Here is a 23,713-nt window from a genome sequence, read left to right as displayed (position 1 = left end):
CTCCTCCAGAGAAGCCCGCTAAGAATCTCTTTTTGGAAGCAGCTGTCCTGGAATCTTCCTCCTCCAGGAAGACTTCCTGGACCAGCATGGAATATGTGGCTCTCCCTGGCCTTTCTCCCCTAAATCTCTGTCCTATTTGTGTGGCTCTTGGTGATTCAGAGTGTGGGCCTTGGGTCCCTGTTCCCCAGTCTGAAAGGTTCCACAATTTCCTCAGGGCAGGTGGCAGGGGCGGGGTGGGGGGTGGACATGGGTGCAAGGGGAGGGTGCTGGGGAGGTTGGCATGGTGAATACAGCATGCCTCTGCCGCTACCCTCTCCTCTCCCTGATGGAGACGCCGAGACTACACACAGGAAGTCTCTTGCCCAGGTCATGTGGGGATGCTGATCTTGTAGGTCCTCCAGACCAAGAGAAGGTGGTTGGACCCCAGCCATGAGTCCAGGGCAGCATCACAAATCAGACACCTGTCTCGGAGCTTTTCATTTTTATTTTAAAGGAAAGAAAAAAAAAAAAAAAACAACAGTGCAAAATCCCATTTTCCAGTGTCAGCCATGCCCACCCCCCACCCCCAGGTCAGTCCCCCTGGCTCAGGGCTGGACTCTTTTCTCCCACTCAGCACGCTCTCCCCTCTCATCCCACCCCGTAGGGGCTGGAGGCTCCACTTCCCTGGGGCGCTAGATCCCAGCGGGACTTGTGGGGAGGGGAGGTAAGAGCTGGGGGGGCAGTCCCTGGTCCGTCTGCCCCCACCAGGTCTCCAGCCGTGGCACAGGTACCCCTCTTGGCTCTCATTAACCCTTTCCTGATCATACTACTAGCCCAGGGGGGTACTGATCTGGGGGAACCCTGTCCACACCCCTCGTTGCCCCGGGGCCGGCTCGGGGCTCTCCTCACTGAGGTTGGGGGGGAGTTCCCACCCACCCTCCCTCCGTGGTGGGGGAGAGAGCGGTGAAGTCCCCAGGTTTAAATACCTTAATGAAAGCAGGGGATGGGGAAGGAAGGGGCTTTAGATCTAATAAATTATTAGCGTTTTGTTTTTAGTGTCCGTGGGGGGCCGGGCGGGCGGGGGGCAGGGCGTGGCCGCCAGGGCCCTCCCTTCCCTTACTGGCGGATCTCGTTCTCTATGAGGCTGTCCTCACAAGACTGGAAGTCTGTGTCCGTGAGGCCGTCAGGCTGCATCAGCAGCTCCTCGTCTTGGGAGGAGGACGACGGGGGCTCGTCCCCCGAGCTCCCGGGACCCCCGTCCCCGTCAACTTCTGAGTCCTGCAGCACCTGAGCGATGTATTTCTGAAGGGGGACAAGGGGGCGGTGTGAGCGTGGACAGCGGGGGGCCCCTCGTGGGGAAGGCGGGGGCGGGGGGGGGGGGTCTCCCGGCCTGTGGGGGGAGGGGCAGCAACTCTCCTTCCAGGGGGGACATGGAGCAGAGCCCCCACCTGGCAGAACCAGATCCCTTCCCTGCCCCCGGGCTCTGGGACAGGCTCTCCCTTTCCTGGATGACTGACAGGACACCCAGCTTCGTGGGGAAGACATGCTTCCCACCCCCACCCCCACCCCCACCCCGCGCTTGGCCTTGGGCGGGGGCACTCACCGCAGATTTGGGGACAGCGGCAGCATTGGGGGGCCGTCCATTGCTTCTGGGGTCCACGGAATCTGTCTCCGTGTGCTCAATCTTGAGGGGCCCGGAATGAGTCAGCGGGTGAGAGGGGAGGCCCTTGCCCTAAGCTCCCCAGCCCCACCCCCAGCCCGCAGATTCCGCCCTGGGCCGCCTCCCTGCCCCCTGGCTCCCACCTTGTAGTTGTGGGCACTGAGGTATTTGAAGTGTCCGAAGCAGACGTGGCAGAGACAGACGACAATGGTGATCACCAGGACGACGAACGTGAACATGGACGTCGGGGCTAGAAACCCTGGGGAGGGGGGGAAGGCAGAGAAAGGGCTGCGACCTCTCCTCCGGGCCCCCCTCCCAGGGGCTTCTGCTCCCTCCTGAACGCAGGCCCATGCTCCCCTATACTGCGGCTTCTCCCAGGCCCCCAGCCTGCACCCGCCCTCCCCGGGCCTGTGGTCTGCTCGGCCTGGATCCTGGCGGGAGTCTCCTCTGCCCCCTGCCCCCACCCCAGCCCCAGACGGTGGGGGCGGCCCTCACCCGTGCGCATGGTGGAGAAGAACAACAGCCAGAAGAGGCAGAGGATGGGCGCAGCCACCACCTGGTTGACAGCCCCCGAGTGGATCTTCTTGTCCAGCTTGGCCGGCAGGTAGGCGTAGTAGAGATTGTACCTGTCTACCAGGTGCTTCAGCAGCATGTACATGAGCCCTGGGGGAAGCCACACGCGCCCTGACCTCGGAACCAGCGCTGTCGGGCCTGCGTGTGTCTGTCACGGCTTGTCCCGGGCCTTGCAAGGTCACTGGAGGGCTGGCCCCCTGCTTCTTCTGCCCCAGGCCCAGTAGAGAATTGAGCCCCAAGCCCCTCGCAGGATCACGGAACCTCAGCTTCCCCTGCTTCAACCCCCTCACTCTGCAGCCCCTCACCAGGAATTCACTGTTAGAAATCTACTGGCTTGGGTCAGCAAGCACCCTCCTGCATGTTGTCTTTTTCCTATTCCTGACCCTAAACAGAGGAGTATAAGTTAGGCGGTAAGGTCTCTCTTCCTGGGGGTTGAGGGAATGGGACGTTTCAAATGGGGACAAGGTGGTTAGTTTGGGAGTCTGGAGCCTTCAATAACCAGGGAGGGTAGTGAATGGATTAGAGTGTTAGTGGGGGGGGGTGGGGAAGGACAGATGGGGGGAAGGATGGGGGTGAAGAGAAACTTTGCTTAATTTTTTCAGAAGGAAGAGGGACTTGCCGAGGTCACATGGTGCAGTGACAGCAGGGTATTTCCAGGAGTGGTAAGGACCCGAACCCTCCCTGAAACCCAAAGGTCTTTCATGAGTGTGCGGGGCTGTGTACAAGTGTGCCCATGGATCCTGTTTACGACTGTGTGTGTGTGTGGACTCCTCAGTGGGCAGGTGATCTGTGTCCAAATATAGCCACTTGCGTGAAGGCACTGGTGTGAAGGAATACGGCCGTGTTGGGGAGATGTGGCCCAGGGACCCGCACACGGGCCGAAGCCAGCCTGAGCTGAGATGGCTTTACCCTCCTCCCCCCCAGGCCGAGCCCCAGACTGAGCCAGGGACCAGGCGGGAGGCCCGAGGGGCCGGTCTCCCAGCCGGGGCCCTGTCCACTCGGGTGGCCTGCCTTGCTAGAGTGGAGCGGGAGAGGTCCTGGGTCCCCCCGAGCAGGGCCCAGGTCCCGGCGCGGCGGTGCCTACCGAAGGGCACGATGATGGGGCAGGTGATACTGTAGGTCATGACCACCGTGAAGACGCACATCATCCAAGCGTAGGCTGCGCCAAACTGGAACTCGTAGGCCTGATGCTGGGGGGGAGATGGGCAGGAGGGTCGCTCAGGGAGGGGAGGGGAGGGGGAGACTGGAGGGGCTCAGGCAGGTGGGAGGAGGGAAAGGGACAGGAACTCTAGGGCCAGGAAAGAAGCCGAGGGTGGGAACGGAACCCAGTGTCCAGGGCAGGGCAGGGCGAAGCTGATGGCGAGGGGGGCTGTGGCTGAGTCGGAGGTCAGGGGGGGTATGGTGATGGGGCCTGGGGAGGGGCCTTCCAGGGGTAAGGGGCTGGCTGGGTGGTGGGTTTGGGAATTGGATGCCCAGAGCCCTCTGTGTAGGATTAGGGCAGAGGGACCCTGGGTCTAGACCCAGACCTCCCCTAGTTCCCATCACAGAACACTAGACTGTCAGAACTAGAGGGGCCTTCAGGGTTAGCTACGCTATGTCACTGTACACACGGGAAAACTGAGGCCCCAGACGGGAAGGGGGTGACTGAGGGCCTTGGAACAAGGCTCCCCAGGTCCCGGCCCCCTGGGGCCCCCTCGCTCTAGCACGGCTGCTGCAGTTTTTGATTGGGCCACCAGGGGGTGCTGTGCGGGCCGCGGCAGCCCCGGGCGGCCCTACCCGCTTCACGTTGCGCCTCTCGGCGGCGGAGCGCGCCAGGCAGAGCCGGATCATGTACATGAGCAGGCCCGGGATGCGCAGCAGGTCCATGGCGTTGCCGATAAAGGCGGAGGCAATGACGTAGTTCACGAAGAAGGCGCCGTTGTCGGGCAGGAACACGCACCTGTGGGCACCAGGTGCTCCAGCTCTGCACTCTTGGGGGACCCAGAGGCCCCCTGCCCACTGCCAGCGTGCCAGCACCCCCAAGGTGCCATTTTCCACGTGGACCCTCCAGCTGAGCCCTCAAAGCACCCATGTCTCAGGGACCCCTGAATATGAACGCCCAGATGCCTCCAAAGTAAGCCAAAGATAACCTCAGTGTGTGTGAGCCCAGAGGCACTGCTAGAACTTGTGCCACATAAGGACCCCTGGAGAGAGTGGAGAGACCCCTAAGGAGACCAGTATTCAGGGTATGATTCTGGAGATCTCCACGGCCACCCCTCTCCCTGTGAGACCCTGAGGGTGTGAGCCCCAGAAACACCCTGAAGGCTCCCTGCCTTAGATCTTAATTTAACCAAGAGTAACCCCCAGAGTATGAGCCTCTGACAACCTCCAGAACTCAAGCTCCAGAGACCCTCCCCCAGAAATCTTCAGAGTGGGGGAGCCCAGGGACCTTTGTCAGTACCCATGACACCTCAAATGTGAGCCCAAGGTGACTACAGATGGCCTAGAGCAAGACCCCTATAGCCTGCTCCCACATAAACAGCCATGGCATGTGTCCCCCAAGACCCCCCTCACAGAGATTCCCAGGGAAGGGGCCCCATAGAGAATTGCACATTCACACCTCTGGGTGATAGCCTGAGACTTCAGTGGTGTTCCCAGAGCTTGTGCCCCAGAAACACCCCAAGGTGTGACCCCCAGAGTCCCCCATGGTCATTCTGAGTGAGGTGTAAGCCCAAGAGCCTTCCAGAGAGACTCAAAGGGGTGATACCTGAGACCTTCAGGGAGCCCCCTAGGAACCCTCACATCACTCCCACAGCACAACCAAGATCCCACTATAGACCTTTCCAACCCCCCCAAGTGAAGCTCCAGCTCCCAATTAGTCCCACGATACAAGCCCCAGAGCCCACCATAGAAACCCCCCCGAGTGTAGGCCCCAAAGCCCCAAATATACCCTAAGGGTGACCTCAGAATCCAGAGAGGTTCCCAACACAGACCCTCGGACATCCCATGTATGCACCCAAGACAGCCTGTGGGGGCGACCTCTGGGATGCCTGACCATGATATAAGCCCCTCCTCCTCCCCACCGCAGGGGTGGGTGCTTTGCTGCACCCTTCCATGGGGGAATACTCCCCCCCCAAATCTGGTCTCCTTCCCTGGGGACCCTGGTCACTCACTCAAACCGGATAGCTGCCTCAGCCAAGAATTTCTTGTCAAAGAGCCAGCGGAAGAAGAGGTCCAGGCTGGGGAGGAGAAGAGAGGGGATGGAGGTGTCAGGGGCTGGAGTAGCCAGAACACCAGAGGGGACAGCGTCCCATCCAGGAGCTCTGAGGATGCGCCCCAGACCTGGGGCCCCTGGCTGCTCCTCTTCTTGCTGTCCCCCACCCCAGCTCCCACCCCTTCCTCCGAAACCCACCTGCTCAGTCCCAGCGAGGGCAGGAGCAGCACCATGAAGATGAGGAAGGTGTAGCACTTGTGCATGGTGGTCCTGTTCTCACCAGAGCTGGGGTGGGAGGGGGGCACGGATGGGGGCAGAGGTCAGGCGAGCCAGCCCCATGCCTGCTCCCCCGAGCTCCTGCAGTCCCAGGAGGGTCCCCTGGGAAGGAGGCGGCCTTCCCAAGGTGAGGATCCCAGTCACCATCCCTCCCCTGCCAGCTCTGGGACTGCCCGGGGCGTGGGGGGTCTGAAGGTGGAGGGTGTGTGCCCAGGAGTGTCAGTGTGTGTGTAGGGGGGTGTCTCACCGTGTCCAGTGGGCTTCAAAGAAGGCAGAGTAGTAGACGATGGTGGGGAGCAGGGCCGAGAAGCACCACAGCAACAGGGTGGGGAAGAACTGGGTGATGATGGGGTTCTGCAGAGGGCAGCAGGGAGGATGTGTCAGGCAGGGGTGGTCTAGTGGGCCCAGCTGGTGTGGCTTACCTGCCCCCCTCCTCCACTGAGCCCTGGGGCCCCCCCAGCTCCCAAGGCCTCATCGGAAGTCCAGAACATTGGGACTTCCCTGGTGGGAAGTCCCACCATGCCTTGCAGTGCAGGGGTAGCAAGTTCAATCCCTGACTGGCGAACTAAGATCCCACATGCCTCAGAGGAACTAAAAGCCTGCATGCTTTGTGGCATGTGCCACAACTAGAGAGTCCACATCCTGCAACTACTGAGTCTTGTGTGCCACAACGAGAGAATCTGCGCACTGCAACGAAGGACCCCACGTGATGCAATGAAGCTCCAGCGTGCCACAACTAAGACCCAAGGCAGCCAAATGAATAAATAAGCCCAGAAGCTCGGGGCCAGGGCCATCTGTACAATCCCTGCTCGAATTGTATTAGTAGTTAGCATTTATGAACACCTACTATGTGCCAAGCACTGATGATGGACTTTTTTTGGATCATGTACTTTTCATGTATTAATTCTTACAATAATGATATTACCCCGTTTTAAAAATGAGTAAACTGAGGCAAAACAAGGTTCCATAAATGAGACAGTGAGAAGTAGGGGTGGGGGTGATTTGAACCCAGGCAGCCTGGGTCTTATCTATTATGCTATTACCACCCAGTGATTTTCAAAGTGCCTTCTCATGAACTTTGAGGTTCCCAGGAGGCTTGTAGGGGGAGTGAGGACAGAGGAGCAGAAGCTCCCCCCTACCACCAACCACTGCCACCTGAGCAACCTTGCTTTTCCACACTGAGTTTCACGTGAGATTTCCTTGGATAAAGGGCATCAGAATCCAAGTTTGGAGGCCAAGGATCTGGTCTGGCCCTTCACGCTTTGATTGGAGAGATTGAGTGGTTTGGAGGAGGGCCTGGTTCGAGGTCACATGGTTAGTTAGGGATGGACCCAGGCTCTCTCTTCCTGGGGAGCCCCTCTAGGTGAGTGTGAACCAAGGGAGGCCTCTCCCAGGGAAGGGTGGCAGGGAGCCCGAGGGAAGAGCACAGAGCGGGTCTGCAGCCCACGGTGGTGTGGGACCTTCTTAGCGGGGCTGGGCTAGAAAAGCAGAACAAGAGCTCAACTGGGCAGCAGGGAGCCTGGCTCCACGCCCCTCACATGCCCTTGGCCGGGGGGATCGGGGGCCTGGGGTCTGTGCCTTGGTGCACAGTGTGGAGGGTTGGGGTGTGGGCCTTACGTTGAGGTACTCCACAGGCTTGGTGACGTTGAACTTGTCCATGGTGGTGATGATGATGGCCGGGGTGGTGAGGAAGAAGAGCAAGATGAAGAGGACGACATTGATGACCAGGCAGCGGAGCCACCAGATGAAGCCGCGGATGGAGAGGTGCTCCCTGGGAGGGTGGAGGCGTCACCCCGGGGCTGGACGGCTGACCCGACCCCAGAGACACCTAGGACCTCCGTCTTCTCCCGTGCCCCACTGGGGCCCCTACTGGCCCCACGGAACCACCCCAGCGCCATCCCCCTCTGCTCACCAGTAGATGTTCTGGGGGTCGGGGGCGTAGGACACGGTCCAGTTGGAGATGTGTAGGGACTCGCTGCAGGACGAGGAGCGGGGCTCCCCGCGGCAGGTGCAGCCCTGGCACTTACACACGTTGAAGTCCTTCAGGATGCTGGGGGAGGGGGGCATGGTTACCGGGGACCCAGAGCCCCGGCCGGTCCCTCGGGGCTGGGGCGGGCGGGCAGGGCTCACATGGCCGTGATGGTCTCGTTGTGGAAGGTGACAAAGGCCATGCCGAGGGGCTTCTCGTTCACTTTCTCCTTCTCCCGCTTGTAGTCCTCCTTCAGCTTCTGCTCCAGCTTCGTGTAGTACTCGATGGCCTCCACCTGCCAGGACGGACGGGGAGGTGGGGACTGGGTCAAGCTGCTGGTCCCCTCCCTTCACCCAGCTGGCCCCGCCCGGGGCCGACTGCAGCCTGGGCACTGCTTAAGCTCTCCGTTCACCCACTTCTCCTCACAAGCACCCTGAGAGGTGGGTACCAGCAGCCCTGTATTACAGATGAGGAAACCGAGGCATGCAGTGGTCCAGAAACTTGCCGAAAGCCACAGAGCTAGTAAATTCAGCAAGCTGGCCTCTTGGCTGACCTCTTCTGATATGGGTTTTGAAAACTTGGTTGCTGTAGGTGTAGGGAACAGACCCAACAGTGGGACTAGGGCTTCCAGGACGTAGGAACAGAAGGGAGGGGCTGCCCCTGCCTGTGGTCCTCACCCCAGCTCTGCTTCCTCGGGGGACCCCTCGACTTTGTGGTATTTATGTGTAAGGCCTGCTTGTGTGTGTGTGGGTGTTCCTGAGGTTGTGGGACAGGCTCAACTGGGGGGTGCATCCGTCTCCACTGTGACCTGTCTCCCTAGGACCCCCCATCCCCCCCCAGCCACGGGGAGCCGGGGGGCCCTGAGGCCTGAGCCGAGCCCAGGACGCCCCATACCTGCTCACAGCCACGCACCACACAGCAGCACAGATGACCACAGGGCTTGGGGTTGATCATGGTGGGGACATTATCCTTGCTCTGGAGGTTTGTGAAGTAGAGTTTTCCCCGCTCGGCCTTCTTTCTGTGGGAACCAGGCGCCTGGTCACCCACCCCCCAGCTGGGTCTGCTGGAGGATGGGTAGGTGACCCAGCTCGGGGGTCATGGAGTCCACTCCCCAAGGACAAGAGCCACTGTGCTCTTGGGTTTGCTTAGGGTGCATGGTTCAGACATGTCCCCAGTCCAGGGTCTCCCCATCATCCCCTGAGGGCCAAAAGTTCTTCCCATAGCCTAAATTTCTCACACTGTAGCAGAGGAAGGGTACATCTTCAAATGGAGTGGGGGAGGGACAGTGGAACCCCTTCCTCTAACCTCCAGGACTTGCTCTTTCCAGAGCTGAACTGACAGGCGCTCCGGGGGTGAATTAAAATCAAACGCCCTGGGAAACAACTGGAAGGGGAGCCAGACTCCTGAGTGGCAGCCAAGATGCGCCCCACAGTGGGCAGGGGGCCCTCCAATGTCGCCCTCCCACCCCCAGCCCCACTACCTCTCTGCATCGAGGAACATCAGACGAGCCACGTTGTAACATGGGCGGGCTTCCAGAACCGTGCAGTTGGGGTAGGCCTCCCTGAAACACAGTCCACTATCACCCTTGGCAGGGACCCTGTCCCTCCCTTGTCCCCAACTTTCCTCCATGACCCCATCACCTTTCAAGACACACAGCCCCAATTCAAGCTCCCTCTTTCTGAGTCTGCAAAGACGACAATTCCCAAGAATAAAACTTTGAAATTGCTCCTCCTGTTTATCCACATCGGGGGGGAGCGTGCACAGGTTAGCCTGGGCATGGACCCAGATGAGAGCGCGTACTCACAGAGTGCTGGGGACATCACAGCTGTGGTCTGATGCCTGTGTGGGGCTGGGGATTTTACGTGCAGAGAAACTGCCTTTAGCTACGGTCGTTCTCTTAACCCTGCTCCCAGGAGACCTGGTGACCCTGAGTTCAGCACTGAGCCGTGACCATTGACTGATCCTAACTAACCCATAGCCCTGGGCTACAGAATGGTCTCTGGCGCAAGAATGACCAGAGGTTGATCCTGAAACCTGACCTGAGACTGACCTCTAAACACTGACCAGAGACTGATCCTTTATCCTGACCCAACTGACCCATAACCGAGACCCAAGACTGACCTCTAACCATGAGCCAAGGTTGACTCCACCTTGACTTGAGACTGACCAGACAGACTCTCAGTAGCTGGTACCCAGCAGGGCTTGAGGGAGGCTTACAGCCTGCATGGAGGAACACTTCCGTTTTCATCCTGATCACACACTGCTCCCTGATCCTAATCCCTAATCTAGATAAGAGGTCCTGCCTTTTTTTGGTTTGTTTAATATTTAAAGAAGGAAATACCAAGTGTTAAAGATGTGGAGACATGATTCTAAAGTAACAAGATGGACCTCACAAGCCCATGAGAATTTGGCAACTTAAATCTGGGATGGCGTCCTTAAAAGGCACTTCCCAGGAGGCTCCGGACTCTTCCCCTGACACAGGATGTAGGATACGAATAGTGGGTGTGTGCTCAGTTGTGTCCGGCACACTGCGACCCCACGGACTACAGCGTGTCAGGCTTCTCTGTCCATGGCATTTCCCAGGCAAGAACACTGGAATGGGTTGCCATTCCCTACTCCAGGGGATCGTCCCCACCCAGGGATTGAAGCCAAGTCTCTTGCATCTCCTGCACTGGAAGGCAGATTCTTTACCACTGCGCCACCTGGGAAGCCCCCTGGAACTGCCGCTGCTCAAACCATTTCAGGTTCCTCTTCGGAAGGGCTGTCAGCCCTGTGGCAGGCTAAATCCTCATTTTCACCCAGCTAATCTCTAATCCCCTAATCCCTACCACACAGGTTCCCTGATTTTGCACACAGGTCCTCCCCTGATTCTTCTGGGTTAGTCCTCCAATCCAGACAGACCCCAGGCCTGGAACCCAGACCCTGGTGGGTACTGACAACTAGCAGGGGCTCCACAAGGACAAGGGCTGCCTCCTGCTCAGCACCACGTACCCAGGTGCTGGGTCAACAGCCCTCACATAATCAACAGCCTTCGCATAGTAGGTGCTCAGCAAACACCCACTGTGCTGTGCTGAATGGATGGGTCAGTGAAATAATGCTCACCATGACGCTAAAAACGCCAACGAGGACTGCAGTCTCCCCAGCCCCTGCTTATAGGCTGATCGCTAGACTTTTTTACATTATTTTTATTTATGTATTTATTTGGCTGCATCGAGTCTTTGTTGCAGTGTAGTATGAGGGCTCTCCAGTTATGGTGCATGGGCTTAGTTGCCCCATAGCACGTGGAATCTTAATTCCCCAGTGAGGGATTGAACCTCCGTCCCCTGAACTGGAAGGCGGATTCTTAACCTCTGGACCACCAGGGAAGTCCCCCTGACCGTTAGTTTTATTTTATTTTTAAAAATAAATTTATTTATTTTAATGGGAGGATAATTAACTTCATAATATTGATTGGGATGGTTTTTGCCAATGACCGCCAATTTTAGTCGGGCTGTCTCCTAAACAATACCACAGACGGACCCCTGAAACAGACATCTTGGACTGTGAGTTCCTCACGGACATGACTCAAGCCTGGCTCTTCTTTGTCTCCCTGGGACGAAGCTCATAGTAGGTGTAGGACAAACGTGTGCTGGACCCATGGATGCTCAACTCCCAGGGTTCATTCCCTCACTGCGCACAGGGCTCTGTTCTCAGGCCACCCTGTCAGAGCCCCCGCCGCCCACCCCATCGGAAACAGCAACCCTCCATGACCCCTCGATCTGCCCCTCTGCCTGCTCTGGTTTTCTTCTAGGTACCCACCCCTACCTGCCAAGGTCATTTCTTTGCCATCTGGTTCTCCCTATTAGAATATAAGCAGATGAGGGCAGGTTTTCTGCCATACTCCCAGGTTCCTGCTCCAGTGTAACACAAGATGCTCAAAAGATACCTGTTACTGGGACTTCCCTGGTGGTCCAATGGCTAAGACTCTGCGCTCCCAATGCCTGGGGCTCGGGTTCCATCCCTGGTCAGAGAACTAGATTCCACATACCACAACTAAGACCCCGTGCAACCAAATAAATACATAAATAAAAGAAAGGGTCAATTTAAAAAAAAAAAAAAAGAGCTATCTCCTTAAAAAAAAAAAGATACTTGTATAGACAAGTTACTAGAGGACTTGTCTGTATAAGCTGACAGCTGACTCCATTTGGACAGTAACATTAAGATGTCACTTAATTCTCAGCACACACTGTCCTTAATCTTGACCCAGCCTGCCCCCTAACGCTGAGTACAGCTTGAACTCCAGATGGGACCCCAAATTGTTCTCTCATACTGACCAATGATTGATGAGCTAATTATAGCTGTTGTTCTGTAAACTATGGGAGGGCAGGACCTGTTTCTAATTGATTTATGCCTGGTACACAGAAGGGGACCAATAAATGCACGTTGAATAAAAAAGAGGATTCACTCAAAAACCCCGGTCACAAACCAGTCATTCTGTAACACAGAGGCCTGGGATCCGACCACAATCCCATCCTAACAGCTGACTGCTCATCCAGGCCAACCGACCTCACTAAGTCCTGATCCTCACTAGAGACCAAGCCCTGATCCAGACCACCAGTGGCCCTCGTCAGGACCACCGACCAACTCCTAATACTGTCCCCAGACCAATCTCTAAGGAGACCATGGACTGGCCCCTAAAGCTGGCCTCTGCACTGCTAAGCCCTGAGAACTCGATGGTCTTGCATTCATTTCTGTAGTCCCCAGGCCACCACATGGACCTCAGCGTGCCTGAGAACATCCGCTGAGTGGACAGATGGACAGATGCTGTATACAGACTGTTCTGGCCACTGGAGGTGGATTTCCTTTGCTTTACTAAGACAGACTTCTGGCTGAAAAGCACCTCAGAGAACATGCAGCCCAGCTCTCCTGGGCTCCCTGAGGATGCACTGAAGGCTGAGACCCTTCTCCCTGCCAGTCCGCGTGCACACAGTCTCTAGAACAGCACGCACAATTCTGAGAAGGCCCAATCCTCAAGGGCCTGTGGACCCGGGGTACACAAACCATGAGCTGGTTCAAGCCAGGAGGAGGAAAGGCCCAGGGACTCACTTTTCAAGTATTTCTCCAGCTCTTTGAGGGACCTGAAGTCCAGCCCAACTGCTAGACCACCTTGGAGTCGGAGAATTCTTCCTTAGCATAACTCCCTACCCTGCACCACAGACCCCTAACCCCCCCCTGGAGAGAGAGGCCTCTGATGATGCTCTTGGAGCTGGAAGAAGGCAAAGAAGGGTCCACAGGTCCTGGGGTTGGGGAGGGGGGAGGAGCTACTCACTCAAAATGCTTCTTGATCTTCTCTGACTCTGCATATTTGGAGATTCCATTGATGAAGAGAGTCCGCTTCACCTGGGGAGTGAAGGGGGCCAGTTTGCCTTCCTGAGGCTTGACCCTCAGAGAGAGGGTGGGGAACGGGGGAGCAGAGAGGGGCAGGTGGGTAGGAGCAGACCTCGGGATAAGCCAGGGGCAGTGTTTCTAATAGAAATCAGTGAGCAGAGTGAAAGCCCCCTGGCCTCTTGCCCGCTGAGGGCTTCTGGGGGCGTGGAGCGGGTGCCACTCGCAGATCCTCAGGGAGGCCCCAGCCCGGGTGGCATGGAGTGCGTGTTCAGTACTGGTTTGGGGAATAAATATAGGAGAAGAGGGACAATCACTCCCACAGTCATTTCCTGCCCCAGGGCCTTCTATGCACCGCCTCACTTCACCGCACCCACCCTGGGAGAGGGACCGTTCTCTCCTCCTACAGAGGAGGGGACTGAGCCTGGAGGAGGTGACTTAACTGGCAGGATGGGGGCTCCTGGGCTGCTGAGCCAGGATTCAAAGCCAGCTGGCCTCACCCAGGGGCTGACCACACCTCAGACAGGAAGAGTCCCTGGAGGGTGGGCTGGGGGGTGGGCCTGGCTCTGCTGCACTCACCAGGTCGTCCTCCTTGTAGCGCATCTTCGAGGTGTGTCTGCGCATGCTGTAGACGGTCAGCAGCAGGTACAGGAAGGCGAAGGAGGTGTGCAGCCATAGCAGGTTGTTCCTGGCGGGACAGAGGGGTGAGTGGGGTCACCGGGGCTGGGAACACTCTCAAACACCCCCAACCTGCCAGTGTTCATGAAACCCTGGTGGACTCCCCTGGTGGTCCAGTGGTGAAGAATCCGCCTGCCAGCGCAGGGGACACGGTTCGATCCCCGCTCTGGGAAGAATTTCACATGCTGTGGGCCCTGCAGGGCAATTAAGCAAGTGCGCCACACCTACTGAGCCCACATTCTAGAGCCCGCGCTCCTCAACAAGAGACGCCACCGCAGAGCAACTACAGTAGCCCTTGCTCGCCGCCACCAGAGAAAGCCCTCTCGCAGCAATGAAGACCCAGCACAGCCAAAAATAAATAAGTACCAAAAACAACAACCCTGGTGCAGGGCCCCTTTAGAGACTCGGGTCTTCTGACACCCTCCCAAGGCAGGCCCCACACCCCACATCCTCTAGACCCCGAGACTGTCCCATTCCAACCGCACTGTCCCCAAGAGGTCATCTCTTCACGCCTTCCCTGCTGGGTACACTGCCCTCCAGCCACCACCAGCCAGTCCTCCCTGGGATCTTCTCCTTCTTGCTCCATCCCAAGCTCTCAAGGCCCCACCGTCATCTCTGCAGCCTCAGTACCTCTCCCCCGAACACCCCCCTTTTTCCTTGCTCCCCATTCCTGCCCAGACTCTGCCCGCAGACCCAGGCCTCGCTTGACCAGCTTCCCACTCTTACCCTGATTTCAAGTTGGCAATGGTGGTTCTCCCAAAGCTGTAGGCATTGTTCTCTGGGGGGTGGGACGAGGGAGAGGATGACGGAGGGATCAGGGCACGTCCCCTTCCATCCCCTCCTCTTCCCACTGCGCCCATCCTAGCCCTCACTGACCCAGCAGGTCCCCTGAGAAGTTGACGGGCAGCACAATGCCTACAGAGAGGACACCCACGGCCACCAGCAGCCCGATGATGTGCCGCTGGAAGGACAGGTAGTGCACGGCGTCGCCTCCACATTTATCCCGGATCTCGTCATCCCTGCGGGCATGGGGACAGGGGGATGCGCTGAGGACCAGCGTGCCGGAGGGGCCACGGCTCATCTGCCCTGGCCCACCTCAGCCCACATCCACCCTAGCCCTGGCTGATCCGGCAGCAGGATGGGGTCGAAAGAGGGGAGGGGGGCTCTGGGTCCCCCATGTCCTAGGAGGGGAGAGAGGAGGGAGAGGGAAGGGGAGGGAGAAGAAGGAAGGATGCAGGGAGAAGGGGAGGGAAAGAGAAAAGAGAGGAGAAGAGAGGGGTTGGGGGAGAGAGACAGAGAGAAGAAAAAGAAGGCAGACTGCAGAGAGGAAGAGCAGCAAGGGGTGGGGAGAAACGAAAGGGAGAGGACCAACCGAGAAGGGTGGATGAGGACAGAGGCAGGAGGAGACAGAGGCAGGAGGGCGGAGGGAGGTCTGGGAAGCAGTGGTGCCTTAGTGGTGTTCCCCCTTAGATTTGGGGAGCCCTGGGGGCCCAAGAGCCAGGGCGGTGGCGGTGCTGACCTGTCCCGGCTTCCTGCCTCTCTCAAGGCTCACTGCCTGCCTGCCGCACTCTGGCTCCATCTCCTGACTTCTGCCTGCAGGAATACTGGCTCCTGCCTGCAGCTGGCTGGCTGCCCCCAGCCTGCCTGTTGCCCCCACCCGCTGGCTGCACATGGCTCTGAGGTGGCAGCGCCAGCCCCTGCTTGCACAGGGCGGCAGGGGCGGGGAGAGCTGAGGGCAGAGCAGGCCCTCCAGGCAGGGGCGGTGGGGCACAGGAGACTGTTGGGGGGTAAAGTGAGGCCAGCCCAGAGGAACAGCAGGGGCCTGGGCCCCCGGAGCAGGGAGGGGGGTGCTGGCTTGGCTAGGAGCGCTAAGGCCCTCAGAGATGCCGGCCTCTGGACTTGGTAGGGAGATGACAGGTCTGTTGTTTCTCTCTTTCTTTAGAGCTTGAAGACTGTTCACTTACTTTATCCTGAAGATGGCTGTCAGCCAGGAGCAGAAACCCTGGGGGGTGCAGAGGGCTGTCAGCTGCTGTCCCCATCCCACCATCCCCCGCCACCCCCGAGCCTCCCTTCCCCCTTCTAGCCTCCCTCCTTCCCCGACCCCAATCTCGTGACCACCTCCAGGCTGTGGCTCACCTTCCCACAGCTCCCACAGCCCACACAGAAACCAGCTCATCCCAGAGAGGGGCGAGGAGGGTCGCCCAATCTCAGGGAGGAAGAAGGACCAAGGCCACATGGGGTCACCTGTGGACTCCTGGGCTCTGATTGCAGGTCCCCGCAAATACCCAAGGGCAGCGGAACCAGAGAGAAGGTCCTGCAGTTGTGTGGGCCAGGGTGGGGATGGGTGGGGATCGGGGTCCGAGGAAGGGACCTCAGACCTGCAGCTTCTGCGATGTGGAGAGTCTGCAACGTGGCTGCCAAGAGCAGAGGAGTGGGCCACACTGCCCACGGTCCTGCCACCTACCTTCTGTGTGCTCAGTTGCTCAGTCGTGTCTGACGCTCTGGGACCCCATGGACTGTAGCCCATTGGGCTCCTCTGTCCATGGAATTTTCCAGGCAAGGATACTGGAGCGGGTTGCCATTTCCTTCTCCAGAGGATCTTCCCGACCCACGGATCGAACCTGCATCTTTTGTGAATCCTGCATTGGCAGGCAGGTTCTTTACCACTAGCAGCACCTGGGAAACCCCAAGAATACCCCAGAGGGACCATCCCAGGGTCACTGTGAGCTGTGATCTCCTGCTCTCCAGCCCCCAGGCTTGTCTTCAGTAGGAGACCCCGCTCAGGGCAGGGTGGGGCTATGTGGGGAAAGGCTGGGCAGAGAGACCCTGACCCAACTTCCTACTGGGAGACTTCCAGCCAAGATACAGGACCGTGCTATCTGTTGCCAACATCACCTAAGTCTGGGGACCATCTGGACAGCTCTGGCTGGGAGGGGTGATACCTCTGCTTTGTCACTTACCAGTATGAATCCAACTCAGGAAGCTGACAGGCTTCTTCTGCTACGGGGGCCACAGGAGCTGCTGCTCCCGGGGCCCCCAGCCTAAGCTGGACTGACCAGGGCCACCCTATAGCCTGAGGATTAGAGTTCTGACCAGGGTTAGAGTTCTCACCCTGGCAGAATGACACGGGGCCAGACAGGTAATGCCAGAGTGTTGGGTCTGATCTAAAGGGGCCTGGGGTCTGCTATGCCTCCCCAAGTACATGCCTTGTCTACAGGGGCCCCGCCCCTCAGTCCAATCTACAAGCAGGTCAGCTGGCCCCAGATTGCCAGGGGCCACCAGCCTACAACCTCTGAGCAGCACAATGGATTCTGCATGTTTTGCTAAGCAGGCCTGGAAGGTTCATGATTACTTCCAGGAAAATGTCTAAGGAAAAGAGGTCCCTAGGATTGATCACTGGAGAGGGGTACAGAACTCTACTGGGGAAAATGACATTTAGAAACCACAGATGTTCAACTTCTGCTGGTTTGGAGGCTGCCGTGGAAGACAGAGCCCCGAGTTCTGGGTCTGGGGGCGACCTTGTGGCTCTCGGATGAGCATCACCCTTGCTGGGCAGAAGGCCCCATCACATAGACCCCTGACTCCATATCACCTGAAGCCAAGGCTGCTGAGCCCACGTGCCCTGGAGGAGGGGGTGCTGAGAAGCTGGGGGGAGGACACTCACATTGTCCCTTTGGTCAAAGTCGACGGAGCTGGAGACAGACGTGAGACGCTCATACCGGTCGTGACTGTCCCCGTGCATAGCCGAGGCCACACTGGGGGTGGGGAGGCGAGAGATCAGAAAGGGGGGTGAGTCTGAGTTCCTGGGGAGCCGGGGAGAGTGGGTGGGCTCCCACTCCAGAGCTCCAGACAAGGCACAGAATGCTCAGAGGCAGAAGCGTGCAAGAGTGACTGCCCTCTCTCTGCCTCCCTTGAACCCGCACCTTACCCTCAGGGGCCCCGGGGGGATGTGGGGGGCACTGATGCAGGGATGGGGGAAGGGTGGGAGGGGGAGTCTTCATCAGCACCCCATGATTGCTGAACAAAGGAAGTCAGCAGGGCCCTGAAGTTCTGGAGCTGACCAGCGGGGGCTGGGGGAGCAGAGCCCACCCTGGGCAAAGGGCAATGGTGAGGGGGGGGGCACGTGGTGATGGGGAAGGACAGGCTGGACCAAGAGAACCCCAGAAGGGCCGGGGGCTAGGGAGGCTGGGAGGTGTCCCCCACCCTCCCCCTTCCCTGACCCCAGCAGCTGCCGCAACTCCAATGCCAGGCCTATAGACAGAGACGGTGACGGACACAGAGGGCCACGCTCAGAGCTTCTCTGGCCGCCCCCCTCCCAGGCCTCCAGAGCAGGTGAGCGGGGAACCCTGGAATAAGAAGAACTAGCTGTTAGGGGATGAGAAGCCACTGGAGACACCCAATCTTGTCTCTGCAACCAACAGGGTGACTGTCGGGTGGGTTCCCAAGGAAGATGGTTCCTCCGCCCCAGCCAACCGGGGTGGTGGACGCCCACGTGCGCGGGGCACACAGGGAGCCACTTCTCCCAGGCCAGGAGCCGGAGGGAGAGACGGGGGAGAGAGGCAGAGACAAGCTGGGGAGCCCCCTGCTCTGCGAAGCACACCACCTGCGTTAATCCGAACACGAGCCTGCAGAGGGGAAAACGGAAAAGAGACACCGGCAACGTGGTAGGAAGAGAAGCATGAAAGAGAAGAAAAAGGAAAGCTGGTTTAGTGGGGGCGAGGGGGCTGCTGCCCCACATACTATTCCTGTTCCACTCGGTCTCTCTCCTGCCGCCGGCGCCTGGGGACAGAGAACAGACAGGGTTAGCGGGGGCTGGGATGGGTCTCCAGGGACTGGCGAGGGACCAAGGCCCAGCTGTGGGCCCCGGTGCCCGCATGCCCGCTCTGGGACCGGTCCCTCTTCATCCCCACCCCCGCCGCCCCCACCAAAGAGGATGAGAGTGGGCTGACTCTCCTCCTATCCCTGAGGAGCGTGGACAAGGTATGTGTGCATGTGTGTGTGTGGGCGTGCGAGTGCGCACACCAGCCTGTGTGTAGGGGTAAGGGGAGGGTCCCAGAGCCTTACCTGTCTGCATCTGTCACCAAGGCCAGCCGCCCGTAGTCCCAGGCCACCTTCCGGAGGATGGAGAACAAGAACAGCAGTGCCTGAGGAAGGAGGGGGTGGTTGGCAGGAGGGGAGGCCATTCACCCCCTGGACTAGCTAGGAGGGCAGGGCAGAGGGGCAGGATTTTTGTCTGAGAAAAGGATGACTCTGGGTGGGATGAAGGTCCGAGGCTGGACTTGGGCTGGGTGATGGGGATTCCCACCTGCAGCCACACGTGGGGAGTCAGGGGCAGGTGGGGGAGTGGTTAGAGTGGCGGGTGTTAGCCAGCTGTGATGCAGGGTGTGGTGCCAAGGGTGGAGGGGGGCATGTGGGCACTCACAAGGAAGCACATGAAGTCCAGAGCCAGCACGGTGGGGACGCCCCCGAACGGCAGGCCCTGCAGGACGGTGCTGCGGATGCGGGCGCTGTAGCAGTAGTCCTTGGGGTTGCTGTTGTTGAGGGCCATGGTGCCCAGTGTGGCCAGCAGGAAGGGCAGCATGGCTGCTACTGCCTCATGGTTCTCCTGGGCAGAGGGCGGAGCGGTCAGCCAGGCTCAGCCCCTGTCCCCTTCACGGTTCTGCCTGGGGCTTCAGCAGGGTGGGCGTAGGGAGGGGACAGTGAGGACAGATCACCGGGCTGCCTGGGTGGATGGAAGCTCTGGCCTCTGGAGATAAGGGCCCAGGAAGGGAGGGTTGAGTCACACGGCCTTACTTTCCCTGGCTTTTGGGCTCTGGGTCTGGGGAACTCAGCCTGGGTCTGGACTGGGGCGACTGGTTTTTCTAAGCTGGAAGATGTCTCTGAGTCTCTAGCTATTTACCTCTCACCACGTCCATATACACACATACACACACACACCCATTCTCTCCAAACACAAACTGGCTCTCTCTGTCTCTGTATCTCTGTCTGTCTCAGGCAGGGGGCAGAGCTGAATCTGAGGGAAGATGGAGAGGGGTCTTAGGTCTGAAGATCCAAGACTAAGTGGAAGGGTCTCCAGGCCAGGGGAGGATGGGTCAGGAGCCAGTTACCTGACCCTGATTGTCTCTTCCTACCCCTGTTAGAACAATGGCATGGTTTTATCTGCTCAGTTTTCAACTCAGTTAACCACCTTTCCAGTATAACTGGCTTCAAAGTGAGATATTTAACTTTAAAGTTGACCCTCTGTCCTCAGAGTAGGGGTCTGAGGATGGGGTCGGTGGGAAGTCTGTTAAAAAGCAGGACTTCTGCATTTGCGCCACCTGTCTCACTCAGCCCAGCCACACCTGTTTACCCTCATTCTTTTTCCTGGGCCATGGCAGCAGCTACACCTTTCTCCCCTCCAGTTTCCTCATCTCTTTCCAATTTTCTCTGCACCTGAGTTGTAAGGACTACGATTCCCAGCGTGCCCTGCTCCTGCCCCCAGAGCAGGGCAGGCTGGGAATGCCGTGCCCTGCAGCGAGCTTTTCCATTGATTGGCAAAGGAAGGAAGAATGAGCCAGGGGCCTCTTAACCAGCCCAAGCTCCCTGCAGCCAGGGAAGTGCCCTCTGGCCTGCTTCCCTGACACTGCCAGGCTTTCAAGCCTTCAACGGTCCCAGTGGACGGGTGGGGGGGAGGAGGAGGGAAGGGGCAGCTAGTCCTGATGCCTGGGTTCTGGAAGTGCCTGGGGACCAGCTGGGCAGGGCTCTGGGGAGGCTCCCGGGGTGGAGGAGATGTGTGGGCGCGGCTTCGTGGCCCCACCCCCCGCCCTACAGGAGGGCCCCTGGGGGCCCCTTCTGCTGACAACACAAGCTCTGCTTTGTGGGGGGGGGGTCCCCAGGGAAGAAAGGAAACCAGACAAAGAAAGAGAACAACAAATCTGGGATGGGTGACTGCAACTCTGGGAGCAAGCATCCCCTAGCCCCCTGGGTGGCTCAGAAAGTTTCCCCTGCCCACCCACCAATCCCAGATTTTCAGCTGCCTCTTCCTAACATTTCAACTGCAGGGCAAGAGGCACCAGAGGAGAAGCTGGGGTTGTCTGTGTGTCTCACTTGGTTCCAGGGACTGAAAAGCCTGGGTTAAGAAGGCTAAGGGAATAACTGCCCTGTGTTGTATGTCCTCCCTCTTCCTTTCCAGCCCATGTTGCCTTAAAAAAAAAAAAAAAAAAATTAATTCAGTAACTGTAGCAGGTGCCATGTATAGAGTGCCCAATGTTTCAAGAAGACATACATTTTTCATTTAATCATTAACTCTTTGGAGTTGGAATGTCATTCCCATTTTAAGATGAGGGCATAGGACTCAGAGAAGTTAAGTAAGTTTCCCAAAGTCACACTGCTCATAAAATAATGGACCTGGGCATCAAACCTAGGTCAACTTCTTTTTTAAAGCCTGAACACTTTTCAGGGCACCTTGATGCTTTTCTGACATGCTTAGAACAGGATGCTGCAGAAGCTTTGTGAATGCTCATTATGTGTTCTCTGGCTAGGGAACACCAGAGCACTGAGAGAATGTGTGTTTAGGTGTGTAAAACTTGTGTTGATATGTGTATCTGTGTGTGTGGAGGTGGGGAGCTGGGTGACTACACAGCTGTCTTTGGAAATGAAGAGAGTTGTTAGTGTCTAAGTGGAGGTGTGTATGCAGGTGTGTCTGGGAGCCTGGGTATGTAAATACAAAAAGCCCCAGGAAAGGTTAAAGGTAGGTATAGGTATCTTAGGGCTGTAATAATTGGGGAGGGGGGCCCTCTATACTAGTCTCCCCACCTCTAACTCCCAACTCAAACACATTTCAAAAATCAATCCAGCCCACACATACTCCTTGCCTGTTTGTCTCTGAAATTCCAAGGCTCCCCCAGGTCAGAGTGTAATGGGTACAAACCCCTAGAGTTACATGCCCCCCCTTCTAGCCTCTCCATTCGGAGGAAGGTGGAACATTCTGGGAGCTCCTACAGAAGGGAACCCAGGAGAGTAGTGAGGGTCAAGGTCTGTGCTTCAGTAACCGAAGTCACCACGTCCATCTGCCACCTCCCTCTTTAGAGTCACAAATCACTCCCTCCTCAGTTGCACCGCTCTTCCCACCTGCACCCTGAAGTAAGCAGGGCACACTCCCCATCGGCAGGGGAGGAAGCAGGGACCCGGGAGGAGAAGCCACTCACAGGGAGGTCACAGGGCAGGAAAGGGTGGAGCCAGGGCTGGTGGCTCAGCTTGCCAGCTCTCCGACTGGGTTACTCCAAGCTCTTAATTGTGGAGGCGGGGTTGCTGGGCTGAATTTCACCCTGGGCAGCTGCTCTCAAAGCCTTCACAGAGAGCAGCTGAGAGAAGGGAAGAGACTGAGGCAGAACATTTGGGGGAGAGAGGGACATTTCATCCACTCTACAGGGTTGTCTGAGCCAGTGGTATCCCAGAATTTCTCTGGTCTGACACTGAGGCTTTAGCTGGAAAGGTGTAGGGAGAATGATGGAGGATTTTATTTCTAGCTCACTGAAGGTTATTTTATCATCAAGAAGTGTGTGCATGTTGCTGGGGGGGGGGGGGGAGTTTAGGAAGCTATAAATTAAAAGTTTTTTTCTTAAAGAGTTACTAGGGAAGATTTAATTTAGGACTTGGGATCATAGGAAGGCAGTGTGGTCTGTTGGGAGGAGATAAAGATGGAGACTAGTTTTGTTACTATGTAACCTGGGCCTCAGTCTTTCACTCTGTAACAAATAGATATTAATATCCTCACTCCATCCCTACCAACTTCTGAGATAGGGGTAAAAATGTATCCACAAGTGAGGATAAAAGTAGTAGGAAAAGAATGCATTTATCAAATACCTTTTTAATTCCTATTTTATGCCAGCACTGTTTCAAGTGCTTTACAAATATCATCTCATATACTCCTCATCACAACCTTAGGAGGACGATGAGGTTCAGAGAGGGTATATCACTTTCCCAATGACACACAGCTAGTCTGTGATAGATCTGGATATGGACTTAGGCAACCTGGCTCAAGTCTATGCTTTTAACTACAGCACTTTGCGGCCTCAGCTAACAGAGGAGTCACTTCCATCAGGAGGCTGGGGGCTGGGGATTGTCAGTTACAGCTCTGGAGAAATGCCACACCCTATTTCTACCTGTTTGCCTTCCCTCTTGCTTCTAGCTCCCTGGGTTTGTGATTTTGAGTTCTGAGGCAGGTGGAGGGGACAGGCAACAGAGCCTGTTGGCTAAGAGCATGGGCTCTAGGATGAGACAGATAATGGCTTCTGACCTGAGCACATTACCTCACCACCCTGGGCCTTGGTTCCCTCATCTATAAATGGGGATAATAATTCAGTCACGTGGTTGTTTTGCGAATTACACAAGATGATTTAGGTGAAGCTCTTAGTACAGTTAAAGGCGTAAATGGATTCTAAAACAAAAATTAGCTATTGTTATCAATAAAGTGTAGAATGAAAGGGATTGGTTTAGTGGAGAACTGGTACAGATCAAAATAAAACTCCTCAGTCTAGCTGGGCTTCTTGTCCAGACTTAAGAGCTTAGACTGCTTTCAGGACTCAGCCAGTGAGTGACAGGGGAATATTTCTAAACTCTTCAAACAAACTGATCCATCCCCAGCAGGCTGGCCGGGGTGGGGGGTGGGGGTGGGGGAGCATGGGAGGGTGATGATACACCAGGATGGGTCAGAAGTTCAGAGAGAAGAGCTCGTTATTGATCAACTACCAGGCAGGGTGCCAGGCTCTTTACCTGTACTATCTAGATTGATCCCCATAATTAATCTTGTAAGGAGGTGGTAGTGAGCATACTTTTTATTTATTTATTTATTTTGTGAGCATACTTTTTAAATTGACACTAAGGTTCAGAGAAGTTAAGTAACTTGTCAAGGTCACACAGCTAAAGATTGGCAGAGCTGGAATTTGAACCCACATCTCCAAGACTGTTATAATTGGAGGGAACTTGTAAGATGTCTAAAAGGGGCTTCTTCCCTACTCACCATCTGCCTTCTGCCTTGCCA

The 23,713-nt window shown here is 57.0% G+C and overlaps 1 protein-coding gene across 3 annotated transcripts in view; it reads right to left on the bottom strand.

Moving 5' to 3' along the window:
* Window positions 1-466: 466 nt before the first annotated feature.
* TMEM63B (transmembrane protein 63B) overlaps window positions 467-23,713 on the bottom strand; it is a 25,371-nt gene continuing 2,124 nt past the window's right edge. For 2 of the 3 annotated variants that reach the window (XM_043907604.1, XM_043907603.1), the window contains exons 2-24: window positions 19,115-19,297; window positions 18,757-18,836; window positions 18,433-18,471; window positions 17,357-17,447; window positions 15,657-15,694; window positions 14,569-14,711; window positions 14,419-14,470; window positions 13,594-13,702; window positions 12,959-13,029; window positions 9,131-9,211; window positions 8,545-8,668; window positions 7,812-7,945; window positions 7,594-7,731; window positions 7,299-7,452; window positions 5,929-6,035; window positions 5,604-5,690; window positions 5,365-5,430; window positions 3,989-4,151; window positions 3,297-3,402; window positions 2,135-2,302; window positions 1,783-1,898; window positions 1,583-1,663; window positions 467-1,281 (exon numbers count right to left, since the gene is read on the bottom strand). In XM_043907604.1, coding sequence (XP_043763539.1) covers window positions 1,096-1,281; window positions 1,583-1,663; window positions 1,783-1,898; window positions 2,135-2,302; window positions 3,297-3,402; window positions 3,989-4,151; window positions 5,365-5,430; window positions 5,604-5,690; window positions 5,929-6,035; window positions 7,299-7,452; window positions 7,594-7,731; window positions 7,812-7,945; window positions 8,545-8,668; window positions 9,131-9,211; window positions 12,959-13,029; window positions 13,594-13,702; window positions 14,419-14,470; window positions 14,569-14,711; window positions 15,657-15,694; window positions 17,357-17,447; window positions 18,433-18,471; window positions 18,757-18,836; window positions 19,115-19,273 — 2,493 coding nt within the window. In that variant the 5' untranslated portion in view covers window positions 19,274-19,297 and the 3' untranslated portion in view covers window positions 467-1,095. Of the gene's footprint in view, window positions 1,282-1,582; window positions 1,664-1,782; window positions 1,899-2,134; window positions 2,303-3,296; window positions 3,403-3,988; window positions 4,152-5,364; window positions 5,431-5,603; window positions 5,691-5,928; window positions 6,036-7,298; window positions 7,453-7,593; window positions 7,732-7,811; window positions 7,946-8,544; window positions 8,669-9,130; window positions 9,212-12,958; window positions 13,030-13,593; window positions 13,703-14,418; window positions 14,471-14,568; window positions 14,712-15,656; window positions 15,695-17,356; window positions 17,448-18,432; window positions 18,472-18,756; window positions 18,837-19,114; window positions 19,298-21,878; window positions 22,020-23,713 lie in introns of all 3 variants that reach the window. The other variant, XM_043907605.1, reaches the window with a different exon arrangement.

Source organism: Cervus elaphus, chromosome 7 (genome assembly GCF_910594005.1).
Source record: "Cervus elaphus chromosome 7, mCerEla1.1, whole genome shotgun sequence".
NCBI lineage: Eukaryota > Metazoa > Chordata > Mammalia > Artiodactyla > Cervidae > Cervus > Cervus elaphus.
The sequence above is the reverse complement of the archived record's forward strand: the minus strand, read 5'-3'. Positions and strand labels throughout refer to the sequence as shown.